Source organism: Mytilus edulis, chromosome 12, assembly GCF_963676685.1.
Source record: "Mytilus edulis chromosome 12, xbMytEdul2.2, whole genome shotgun sequence".
Taxonomy (NCBI): Eukaryota; Metazoa; Mollusca; class Bivalvia; order Mytilida; family Mytilidae; genus Mytilus; species Mytilus edulis.
Genome location: NC_092355.1, coordinates 73358456 through 73372451, shown reverse-complemented (window position 1 = coordinate 73372451; position 13996 = coordinate 73358456). Strand labels below are relative to the sequence as shown.

General features: G+C 31.9%; 1 protein-coding gene across 3 annotated transcripts in view; it reads left to right on the top strand.

Annotated features, from left to right (window-relative positions):
• The window catches only part of LOC139499150 (uncharacterized), a 50149-nt gene that overhangs the window by 24921 nt on the left and 11232 nt on the right, over positions 1-13996 (top strand). For all 3 annotated transcript variants that reach the window (XM_071287831.1, XM_071287832.1, XM_071287833.1), the window contains 8 exons: positions 326-392; positions 5944-6060; positions 7050-7140; positions 8920-8995; positions 9469-9563; positions 10496-10625; positions 11678-11760; positions 12681-12760. In XM_071287831.1, the coding sequence (XP_071143932.1) occupies positions 326-392; positions 5944-6060; positions 7050-7140; positions 8920-8995; positions 9469-9563; positions 10496-10625; positions 11678-11760; positions 12681-12760 (739 nt within the window). The remainder of the gene's footprint in view (positions 1-325; positions 393-5943; positions 6061-7049; positions 7141-8919; positions 8996-9468; positions 9564-10495; positions 10626-11677; positions 11761-12680; positions 12761-13996) is intronic.

The window sequence follows — 13996 nt, the reverse complement described above, 5'->3', positions numbered from 1 at the left end:
GTTACCTACCCTTATGTATTGTAATTTACATTGTACAACGATACATTCAGGAGGTGGAAAATTTCATGAAAATGCTGCACGAAGGGGTAAAATGAGAATGACTTTCTGTCAGACTGTGGGATGGGATAGGGCAACGGAAAGGGGAAAAGTAGTACATCTACAACTCAACAATTTACACGCATACATAAAACATCTTGGGTCGTCATGACCACATTATAAACAGGAAACAGGAGAGACTGCAGTTGTTATTCCCAGTTTGGGTTGGGGGGAGATGGCATATATTGCCATTTAGATCAGATTTTATCTGCTGTGTTGACTTTTTCAGATGAAGTGGCATCCACCTTAGGAGAAGGAACTTTTGGAAAAGTTGTCGAAGTGAAAGATGTGCACAGGTAAGTCTAGTAACTACGTACAGTATCACTATACGACTTTGCGTTTGTATATTGGTATCACTTCGTTGTCAACCTTGTCCGAAGACGTTTGGTTATCGGACAATTACTTTAGTAGAAGTAAATACAAATCTATGAAATTTAAACACAAGGTTTATAACCATATAAGGAAGTTTAGGATTGATTTTGGGGGTTATGGTCCCAGCAGTATAGGAATAAGGGTCTAAAAGGGGCCAAAGTAAGCATTTTTCCAGTTTCCAGACACTAACTTGTGGAAAGGTGTATGGATCTCTCTGAAATTATACCACAAGTGTCAATATCACAAAGGGATGGTTAGGATTGGCTTTGGGGGATTGTGGCGCAAACCGTTTAAAAATTAAGGGGAAAAATGAAGGAGAACAAGGGTGTCCAGGTTAAAGGACAATTACTATAGTACAATATTTAAATCACATAACCAATTCAAGTTCTTTGACTACTCTTATTCTGTGTCAGAAACCCTTTATGTGTTAAATATTTAATTACAATCGAAATTGAGACCTGTATCTAGTGCGGGTATTGTGTCCATTTTGCCCATACTGTATAGTGATGGACATCTGCAGTTGTATCCAGCTGCGCTCTACAAAGCAATTTATTTGACTATGTCAGACTGTTCACTCTTTGTTCAGGCTAAGACTGATTTGTTAAAGATGAGAAATATTCTAACCAACATAGTTCTGTGATAATAAACACCTGTTTTTACTGTTTGTATAAGATGAATGAAATCTAGTCTGATTGATAAATGAAGATAAAACCTTTGTAAATATTTATTGGATAATCCCCGGCTAGTTGTCTGCATTGTAATCTGTTGTATGTAAGCTGGCTTTCTCTGTTTACGATAGACTAGAGATTTTTCTAAAAATTATTTTTCCTATGTAAAAGGGGAAAAAGGGGGGATGGGGGTAACTTTGTTTTAGAAGTGATATAACATTAATAGGAAAGAAATTTACTGTAGATTGGTTAACAATTTTGTGGTTTTGCTAAATTCTGCTTTGTAGCCTTTCGAAAATTTTCACCTCACTAAACATTTAAATACTTGGTTTTAAAAAAAGCAAAGATTGGTTTCACATGAATTATGAGCATGGAATAAGCAAGAAATACTGGTATCTTTTGGTGTGAGCTAGCTAGGAATAAAGTTTTTTCAAGTTCTTTTATTTCTCCCTGCAATTACCTGATAAACTTAAAATATAATTGAACCAAGTGTTTATCTGCAAAATTCTGTAGGTTGCCCCCTTGGTTATTCTATAAAATGATAAAGCAATATATTGTTCTCTGATTTAACAAGCATTATCTGTTTAATGCCAGTTATTGAAATTCAATACCATCAAGCAAAATTCAATCCCTCTAATTACTCATAAGTGGATAATAGTTATTTAATTGATATTTCATTCATAAAATGTATTATGATTGTCTCTATTTTGTTTTCTATAATTTACGAAAAATTCCACTACAGAGAATTAGGCAAATTGATTCTAAAACTGTATATAATAGAAGCTGAAAATAGAAGGAAAACATAATTTGATGTAAGGTTTAATTATGTTGTATATATTTCTACTTGAGTGTATAAATAGATGAGTAGTGTCTGGATTTATCATCACAAGTTCTAGGTGTGTTTAGGCACAATGTTCCGTAGAAAACAGAGCCAATATTTTGCACAGATCATTAGAAACACTGTAACAGCAACTGTCCAACAAATTAGTCTGTTGTTTGTCATCAGTGGCATCATTACACACACATATATATGTGTACACTTTGTACATTAGATTTAGTCATCACCAATATACATGTATTCTTTTACATTAGATACAGTCTTACTCAGTGGTAAATTAATTGCCCTGATGCCTTTATAAACAGTCTTTATATTTTGGCTGGAAAAACTTACCTATATAATTAAATTAACATTATCCAAAGTGTCCCTCTAATAAGAATCAAGTAATCAGCAGGTTTCATGATTTTGACCAAGAAAATCCCTGACCTAGGCTTACATGTACTTACCGGTACAGTTGGTGTTCATAATTTTTTTTGTATTTTTATCAAACACTCAATATCTGTCTGAAATCTATTCATTCTTATATAAAAAAGTAAAGATATCACAACTTGCTATTGGCAGTACTTCCTGACTTTATTGTTAGAGATCAAAGATCTGTACATACTCTGACATATGGAGGTAATTATTACCCACCAGACTTTGGCAGATGTCTTCCTCTAGGATGATAATCACAGACTTGTACATATCATTACAACATCTGAACTCTTTTATGCATACCATCAATTATTTATTGATTGTTTATAGAAAAATTGAGTAGTAATATTTTATATCTAAGTTTTCATGCATGACATTGATTTACCAGTGGTATTTACCGGTATTTACCGCACCGGACAATACTCCCCAAGTTGTCAATACTGGCAAATACTGGTCAATTGAAGTTTTCATGGTTGTTTCTACTATTAAATGAAGTAAAATCTTGATATATAATGCTCATTAGGCCAAACATTTTATTTTCTATTCTCATAAGTGTTACATCATGTAAATTGTCTCAAATGCTTTTTGGGGTTTTTTTTCCACTTCAAATTTTACCTGGCTTTAATGGAAGATATTTATGCACCACTACTGGAGGGGGCATTAAGTTTTATCCTCAATGTCTGTCCATACTTCCCAAAATTGGTTTCTGTTGTCTGTTCTCTAACATTAGTTTGCCTTAACCAAATGTTATGGTGGCAACACTTTTACCATTTTAGAGTTCTGCCCCTCTGCAAATGAAAAAATTGCTAGAATTCTATGTTTCCGTTCTCTAACTTTACTTTGTATCAACTGATTGTTATGAAACTTATAAACTGTAACACTACACTCATTACCACAACACTCAGAAATATGCATGTAATGCTTTTAAAAGTAACACAACTGCATCAAAACCTGATTTTAGATTTAGTAGAATATTATGTAAGTGTTAGTAATGCTGATAGAATGTAGAAGTTTGTGGTTTCTAAAGGATGCTCAATCACTGCTTCAATTAACAATGATTCACTGTAAGGTTGTGAAGTTTGTTTACATCATAGGAAAATTAAATCTGTGGCTGTAAAAGTGGTATATATATCCCATTTAAAGATTATTTAACGAAGAAAAACTTTCTGACCTTAAGTCAATTCCTAGTCAGCTCTTGATGGGTGCTCCAAATTAGGGAGGAATCTACGGGTACATATTTATAATGATTCACTAGAAGGTTGATAAGTTTGTTTAAACCACAGTTCTTAGGGAGGATAACCATAAGAGAAAGTTTGATCTGTGGCTTTATAGCTAAAAGGGGAAAACATTCAATTCATAAAATATTTAATGTAGAAAAATTTAACGCGTAAACTAAATGTTTATAAACATTATTGGCTGTCTGTTATAAACACAATTATATAAATAGGTTTACTATCTGGCATCAATAATTGGTGCATTTTGGCTTCAAACTGTAAAGATCTTGAAAATTATGCATTTTCATGGAATGCAATTTATAGTGATTTTCCTTTGCAATTAAATTACATCTCACATTTTTACCAGTATTCATTAAGTAGCTATAATAAATGCATGCATTAATTTCTTAAAATTACATTACTTAATTTTATTTCAGGTTCATTTAGTTTATTTTCAAAGTTTTTAAGAGTAGAATACTTGTAGTAACTTTTTCAAGTGGGATAGGTACTTGATGCCAGTTATAGATTTCAGTTATATAAATAAAAAAAATGTCATGGTAATATCCCAACTTATTTTGCCTACGTGCATACCAACCTAACTAGGAATAGACTTAAGGTCATGAAAAAATCAGTAGTGGTTACCATGGAAACTGTTATCTAAACAGAATGTGTATATTTCCTGCTACATTCTTCACAAGTTTTATCACTGATACATGGGATATCAATCAGAAATTAGGAAAAAGACATCAGTTAGTACTGGAGGGGCTCAGTAAAGGGGGGTTATCAGGCAGTGTTAATGGGGTGGGGAGGCTCAGCAAGTCGTAACTTGGTTTTAAAAAAGTAAAATTATAAAATACTGAACTCCAAGGAAAATTCAAAATGAAAAGTCCCTAATCAAATGGCAAAATCAAAAGCTTAAACATGTTAAAGGAATGGACAACTGTCATATTCCTGACTTATTTATCATGCAGTGTTAACGGGGAGCTCAGCAAGGGGGCTACTGAATTATCAAGCAGTAAATGGGGGCTTTGAAGCAGGGTGTTAGATTTAAGATAATTATTTAAATTAGTTATAGTTTGAACCAGTAAGTAAAAAAGATTTGTATTGACTTACAAAGGTTGATTACTTGTTCTATGAGACAAGAAAATTCCTAATTTTATTCAGTTAATAGAAAATGGGATGGATTGATTGATTGTTATTTGAATAATAATGTCCAGTGGAAAATATTTCATACATGTATAGAACTAGAACCAAGTTGAAGGCTGTAGATCTTAGGACCTAGGTGGATAGTTGTCTAATTGACAATTTTACCACATCTTATTATTTTTATTTTATCTAGTTCATCATCCAGTCACTTTGAATTGATAAGCAATGTTGCTGTCCATCAAATTTGTTTTTTTCTGATTTTTCTTAGGACAGGCTAGACATATATCTCTGTGTCAACAGTTTATTATAGAGGCTTAAACCATTATATTTTTAATACAAAATCAACATCAATACCAAATCAGAAGTTATCCATTTTGATAAAATGAACAAAATGTTTAGCATCAAAATCTTAATGTGAAAAAAAATTAGCAAGTGGTGAGGTTTGTTAGCCACCTGCTTCAGTAAATTCCTAACTGTTGTTAAAGATCTCTTATTAAGAATCAGCTTTGAATGTTTTGATAAAAAGTCAATTAAATATCAGTTTTTTGTTGCAGTTAAAACTTTATTATTCATATTTTATCTATTTATAACTCATGTAGGCAGCTTATAACAAAGAAGTATGAACTTTGGGGCATGAATAGGGTTTATATAAAATAGTTTAATTTGCAACGAAAAAATTAGAGATTGAAATACAGGTATGAAGACCCTTCATTGGTACCCTCATGAATTTTCTGAAAGGGGACATTAAGGAAAAATACAAATAATATTGGTATGAACAAAACATGTTGGATATTTGTTTATGTGGCGGAAACCAAACAACACATAAGAAATCATAAAAAAAATATCTTGAGTTTTAACAGTTCCTTAGAGATTGAAACATCATGAAGTTGGTAATGTAATCACTAGCCACTCAACACTGTGGTTGTGAGTTGGAACTCCGCTTGTGCGGGTGCACTCGACTCCAATCTTAATTGACTAGGATTCATAACGAAGGTCAGTGGTTTTCTCCAGGCACTCCAGCTTCCTCCACCATTAAAAACTGGCCGCCATGAAATAGCCCAAAAGTGGTGCTTAAAACACCAAAAATCAAAAAATCAAGTTGGTACACCGCAGGTTGTGTGTGGATTTCAGTCCATCATTTCAATTCATAATGTAGTATATTGTGTAAATGATTATTTTTCTTCTTTTATTGTAGAAATCAGGAACATATTGCCTTGAAGATCATCAAAAACATAGAAAAGTACAGAGAGGCTGCCAAACTAGAAATCAATGTCTTAGAAAAAATACGGGAAAAAGATCCCGAAGGAAGATAGTAAGTGGATTAAAAAGAAAATGAGGGTCTCAAAACTTTCTTCTACAGTCGTCACAACATATTTTTGAATCCACAGACCACATTTATTGGTTTTTGAGACTGTATTAAAGAAGTATTGGCAGTTAGGCCCGTATTTTGGCCAAATACTATATATACTTATAGATTATCGGTGATCATCTCAACAAGATTGATTTTCTCGCTTGAGCCAGGACGGCGAAAGCGAGAAATGCAATCGAGAAGAGATGAACAATGATAATCTATTTATTGCTATTTTACCTATGACGACGTCGTCAATTTCATGTCAATTTCGTTAGCAGCGCCACGTGCATGCTTAGTGTCTAGCGATAATTTTCCATCTCAAGCGAGTAGCATGATATGAAAATTATCACAAAAAAAAGATCAAAGGAAAAATGCACAAAATAGCGATAATGTGAATTCATAAATATTCGTTGGATACTAATTTTTCGGGGATTTCGTTGGTACAAGATAACCACAAAGTTAAATGTTCAATGAATTGCAAATTTGCGGTATACAATGTAATTAAATGCAGACTTTTGGAAAACCACGAAATCAAATATTCACGAAAATGCAAGTTATCCTAAATCCACGAAAATTGGTACTTACAAAAGAAATGAATCCACAGTAGTGCACATTGAAGTTTCTTTAAATATTCTTAGATATGTCTTTCTCAAGTCCAACATGTTCAGAAAAAGAAAACAAATTTCATATTTTAAGATTTACCATTGCATCAAACTTTCACATTAAAGTTGCTCGATTATCCTTGTTAAAGTTTGAATTCAATCATATAATAGATTGAAAAAGTATGTACACGCTTAAGAAACATATGCATACATAGCTTTTGATATGTTAGGTCTCAGTGTATTTTTCTTTTTCAGCCTATGTGTTCAGATGATGGAATGGTTCGACTACCATGGTCACATGTGTATAGCTTTTGATATGTTAGGTCTCAGTGTATTTTTCTTTTTCAGCCTATGTGTTCAGATGATGGAATGGTTTGACTACCATGGTCACATGTGTATAGCTTTTGATATGTTAGGTCTCAGTGTATTTGATTTTCTGGTACGTTTACTTTAGATATAAGAAGATGTGGTATGAGTGCCAATGAGACAACTCTCCATCCATGTCATAATTTTTAAAGAAAAATCATTATAAGTCAAAGTTCAGTCTTCAACACAAAGCTTTGGCCCAGACCGAAATGTAAAATAACTACAGAAAGGTTAACCTTAAGGCCTAAATTAAAATATTGTTTGTTTGCCCTTTTCCGACCCTATGTTTTGAAACAGGGTAGGTAGGTAGGTAAAATATTTTATTTTTTTTCCCAAAAAAATAACTTGGCTCGGTATATTATTTGTCATGGGTAGGAAGGTAGGTATAATATTTTATTTTATAGATACAAACTCTGCAAAATGTTATTTGTGTCCGTTTTGTTTTTGCAAATAAGTTTTCTGGGACTATTAGTTTAAAAAAAAAATATCACGTATAATGTGAAGCTAATTCATATGCACTACTATTTTGTTTTCAAATATAAAAAAAAATAGAGCTGTGCCGCATATCTTCAACGTTTATATGCCTGGAACTTTGAAGAGTTTGAAAATCAGTTTGAACTTGCACTTATATTCTGTACTACGTACCTTGTATGCTTACCTTAAGATTTTCTGTAAAAGATAACTTTGTACTGATAAGATTTGTCCGGGCAGACATACATTACTAGTAGAAAAAGTCCCTCCGAGTGTTAAAAGATCTTAAAAACATCGTGTGTGCCTTTGTTTCCAATAAAAAATGCTACAAGACTTAAAACGCTGACAATTGTCACGTATTTTACATCGCATTCATAAATGATCTGTATGGACAACTTGGCGATTTTACTGCCAGATATTCTCCACTTTACAGGGTTTAGCCACTTTTGGTTCATGTCAGATATAAATAATATAGTGGCATCGTTACCTTAATCATCCTGATCTGCGGATCACAAAAGGCCATCCCTACATAAAATACAACGTCCGTTACAAATTAGATTGTACACACGTTGATAATTTTGTATCAAACGAACTTTTTTGAAAATGAACCCTGCACTTGTAAAAAGGTACAGAGAAGCGTTCACATGCTGAACATCGATTTTAAACAAATGCTTTGAAACTTCAAATACAAGTGTTCATGTCAAACGCTCAGGTGATACCAAACGGACTGGACCTTTTACGTTGAAGATAAAACCCGAGAATTCCGGATAAAATAGTTTTGAGCGGGAAATACAAATATAAGATTTTTGGTAGGAACGAAAAAATAATATAAAATAAAATCTTGCTGGTAAATACAAATAAAAGATTTTCAGGCGCAACGAATTTATAGGGTCGGTCGGTAAAGGGCAAACAATCAATATTTTAATTTAAGCCTAACCTTGAACAAATAACCTTGCCTTCAAATAGAAAATTTTACACATGTAAAAGAAAATACTTTTCTATTAAGGTGGAGAACAGAAATATTTTTTACCAAATAAATAATTTTGTTGTTCAAAGTATGAGAAACAGAAGTGGAAATGTATAGTCATAGGCAGTGTCTAAGAAAGATGGGCTTTTATCTAGAAAATAAATTGAAAAGAAGACATTTTGACTATTTGATAGATGTATTAGAAAGCCTAGAGGTCATGATTCTCTAAACATGCTAAAGGAAGTCAGGCTTCCTCCACCATATAAAACTGGCTAATACCATATAGATAATAGTGTTCAAAGTGGCAATAAGCAGCAACAAATTCAATAAATAGATAGATAAATGGAAATGTTGGTAACTTTCTGCCAAAATGTGATGACCTATGACTTTAATATTACATGTTTTATTTTACAGAAAGATAATCATTATATACCTTACCCATTAGATCAAGTACGACACATAGCATATCAACTGTGTTACGCTGTAAATTGTAAGTTATTTTTCCTTAATGTATTAATTTGTTTCTACATTAAATGTTGTGATGCTGCGAATTCACTGAATTTCATGGACATTTGATTTTTGGGTTTAGTTAAAATCTTCATACAAGTCTATAAAAAATTTATGTAAACTGGGATAATCTCAGATAAACTTGTATGGCGATGGTTGTCCAAGTTTCTATTCAGAAGGAGGCATTTACATTTAAACAATTCAAAAAGTAATGTTCTTAGGTCCAAACAAGCTGAAAAATTCCATCCATTCATATAAAACAATTCAGATATTCTCCCACTAACATCCTAAAAGTTTCACAGTTCCTCAAGTGGAAGGGAGACTTGTAAAATTCAATAGTCCTGAGCAAAAATAAAAGACATGTAAAATGGATTGATGATTATATTTGAGATATAAATCCCCATGCACTGTACATTTTGATATATATTGATTTTGTTTATTATTATGTATTTTCAGTTTTACATGAAAACCACCTCACACATACAGATCTGAAACCAGAAAATATATTATTTGTAAATTCAGATTTTACCGGTGTATTTAATCCTAAAAAGGTAAGTGAATTCAACTGTCACAGAGGGAGATTAAGGGCCCCCTACTTTTGTGGGGAAAATCTGGTTGATTATATGGGAAATTACTGAAGCATTACTGGAGCTTGCCTCCTCTTTGGCAGTCAGTGGGCCCCCTTATGAAAATGAAAATGATATGCCATTGTGTCAAGTTTTTCAACAAGATCACTTAGGTGGACAAATTTTACATAATTCTATCTTGGAGTTATCTTAGGACATCCATGGTCTACATTTTACAAACAAAACTTCATACTAAGTTTGATCATGAGTCCTCTTCATTGTTCTTGGCTTACAAGTAATTTTTAATGTATTATTATTTTGTGAAATGAACTCCCAAAGAGCATAAAAAGGAAACATGTATTTTGGTGATGGTTCAGCATTAACTTAATGTTCCTTATTAACCTGAGACACCCATATATTGGTTGAGGGTTGATATATTGTGGGATACTGAAAAAGCAATTTTATAAACACTTCATTAATGATTATATATCTCAAACAAGGATTTATGTTACTAAAAAAATACGTCTTTGATTCAAGTAGATTTTTTTACGCTATATGATACACTACAATTAATGGGATAGCCATTGACTGTATTGCACAATTAATTTGTATTTACTACAATGTACTGTAAAATAAATTCGGAAATGATTGCATCCATTGCCTGTTAATTTATTGCAATTTTTAAGAAAGAAAAAAATGCGAGATTGATTATTGCATGTCTGGAAAATCTGTATACAGTAATATGTACTGGATATAGGAATACAAGTTCTTATTTTAAATACTGCAATATTCACCTAGTGGAAATTATTTGCATTAATTAAAACCTTTCAATTTACATTTTATAATATTGCGAATAATTGTAAGTATGAACATGGTAAGAAGTTTATGTCTAATGGCACAAACCATTTATTATTCAGAAAAGAGATGAAAGAACAGTAAAATGTACAGACATTCGGTTGATAGATTTTGGTTCAGCGACATTCGATCACGAACATCATAGTACTATAGTATCAACAAGGCATTACAGAGCTCCAGAAGTTATATTAGGTAAGGACAGAAAACAAAGTAGGTTAATATAAAAAAAAAAGAAGATGTGGTATGATTGCCCATGGTCAACTCTCCACAATAGACCAAAATGACACAGAAATTAACAACTATTGGTCATCATACCGCCCTTAAACAAGGAGCAAAGCCCATACCGCATAGTCCGCTATAAATGGCCCCGAAATGACAAATTAAAATAATTCAAAGGAGAAAACTAACGGCCTTATTTATGTACAAAAATGAACAAAAGACTTATTTGTAACACATAAACTAACGATAACACTGGTAACAGGCTCCTGACTTGGTACAGACACAAACACACATAATGTATCGGGGATAAACATGTTAACAGGATCCAAACCCTCCCCAAACTTGGGACAGTGGTATAACAGTACTACATAAGAACAACTATAAAAATCAGTTGAAAAAGGCTTAACTCATTCGATGGACAAAAACACAAGTGGACATGGCTGGGTACTTGTACATCCTAACAACAAAAAAGACGCTAGATACAGATCTGAGAGTACTCTCAGTTAACCGACAGCTAGTTCAAAGCCACTAACAACTAATAAAAAAACCATGCATCTAAGACTAAAATAAGTAAGGTACAGACTGAAAACAAAAGTAGAATTAAAGAGATAAGGCCAAAAAACAAAAGTAGGTAAAGTGGCCAGTCTTCACCAAAACCTTTTCCAACTACTGGTCTAGACTGATAGAGAATTAGCTATTTATCAATCTTTTGTTTAATTTTAAGTGGTTAATAATGAACTTGTAGCTATACAGATTTATTAAAAAAAAAGTTGCTCTCATGGTAGAATTTTATAAAAAAAATAAGATTACAGAAATATTGACATATTAAAAAAAATCCAAAATGTGTACATCTCTGAACTAAGATCAGGATGTATTTTTGAATTATGACAAATTACTATAATATTGAATGCCTAGTAAAAGAAATTATTTGCAGAATATAGCTGTTTTTTATTTTCAGGTAGGTTTTTGGTAGATGATCATGTGACATATTTAGCTTACAATCAATACTTTTTTTTTATTTTCAGAACTTGGCTGGGCTCAACCTTGTGATGTATGGAGTATAGGGTGTATTATATTTGAATTATATACTGGTTTTACATTATTTCAAGTAAGTTGCTTTAAATTTCATTTAAAAAATTATTAAGTTCAGAGTGCAAACAAATATTATTTATTGGACATCTGATTTTTTTCACATTTAACATGTTAAGACTTTTACACATTTGGAATGTTCTAAAAATTGCAGCCTCTAGGTACGAATGTATCGAAGAGTTTAGATTATTTGAAATGAATAGAGATATCAACTCTTATGAAGAATAACTAATCGAGCACTCCTTTATTTTACCAAGGAATACTTGAGTACCCACTCATGAATTTTATTACCGAAGAATTATAGAAATTTGAACATATATAATTGATTGACTGTTGGTTGCTTAACGTCCAGTGGCAAATGCTTTATTATCTTTCCCCTCTCTGTCAGGAAGACATTTATAGTAGATGATTGGGGTGTTTTTAGTAATCATACTGGAATCATGATAACTTAAATAATTTTTTGAGATTTTTAATAGATATAAGAAGACGTTGTATGAGTGCAAATGAGACAACTATCCATCCAAGTCACAATTTGTAAAAGTAAACCATTATAGGCCAAAGTACGATCTTCAACATGGAGCCTTGGCTCACTCCGAATAGCAATCTATAAAGGGCCCCAAAAATTACTAGTGTAAAACTATTCAAACATGAAAACCTATTGTCGAATATGTATGAAAAACGTGTAACACTTATGAACCACATCAACATAATGACAGCTACTGAACATCAAATTCCTGACTTAGGACAGGCGCAACCAAATGCAGCGCATTTAAATGTTTTTAAAGGTACCAACCTTCACCCTTATGTGAAACAATAGTGTAACATCACATCATAGAAAGACACTATAAAATATCTATTGAAATGGCTTAACTCAAACAAGAGACATATTAACACAAGTGAACATACACTGAAGGAATAAATGTACCTGTTTATTTACAGACACATGATAATAAAGAACATTTAGCTATGATGGAGAGAATATTAGGAACGTTACCATACAGAATGATAAAAAAGACAAAGTAAGTACTAATGTATTCTTTCCTCTTAATTTCTTCCATGTTTTTGCGAACAATAAAACATGTTTTTCCTAAATTTCATCTCTGCCGCAACAGAAAATATTTAACATTAAAGGATTTTTTAACAAAATCTATCATGTCTATTGTAAATATTAAGGAAACTTTGTTTAAAATATAAAATTCTGGTTTGTACGGTTTTGTGTGCTTTCATAAAAGTAAAAAAAGATTACTGTTATCAACATTCATAAGTCTAAATTGAGAAATTTATAAAAGAAAATTTGTGAATTTTAAGTTTTAAAGGAAGAAAACAATTGATTAGTTACTACAGTTGAATTGTATTTAGCTTTACACCATTGAGGAACTGCTATAAATGAGTTCTTGGTATATGTCAATCAATTTGCTCTTTATAAAGAGGTGCTAGCAAACTTTTAATCATAATAGGTTTTGAAACTTTTCAAGTGGCGATTGACTGCAGCTTCAATACTTCAATACTATTCTCTGCTTGTTTCTGAAAATTAATTGAATAAATTAATACTGCTTATTATTATTGGAAATTGTTCAGAAAAGTTATAAAATCTTAGATTTAGGTCAAAATAGATGTACAAACAAAACAAAGATTGGAGCTTTTGAAGATGTACCCTAATGAAGTGATTTTTGTATTTTTTCTTCCCTGTAAACCTTCAATCTGTAAACTTATGATGGAACAAGCACTTTTCCCTTCTTTGTATTTCAAACCAATCTTACCAAATTGTTCTGTGTCTCTCTCTCTGTGGGGTTTTCCTATTTGTAGTATGGCTAATAACAGTTCATCTATAATGAGCATGTCATTTATTTTCAAGGGGTTTTTGCAAAAAAAATAAAAAAATAACAAGGTTCTTTCTTCAAAATAATGTACAAATCAAAAAGATGTAATACAAAGGATATTGGTGGAAAAAACTACTGTGGATTAATTTATTTTAGTGGGTAACAAGTTGTGTGGCTTGAGGGAAAAATGTATTTTCATGAATTTTTTTTTAAAATTTGGGTTTGGCATACTCTGCAATCAAGCCCATAGAAATCTTTTACAACATCTAACATTTGAATAAGGGGTTCACCTTTACCCATTATATCCATGAAAATTGTTATTTCATAAATATTAATGAGCCGACATATCTTTGCCCATAACACAATTTACAAAATATATTTAAGAGCATTACATGTTTCATATAAATACATAGTAAATGAACACAACCCTATGAT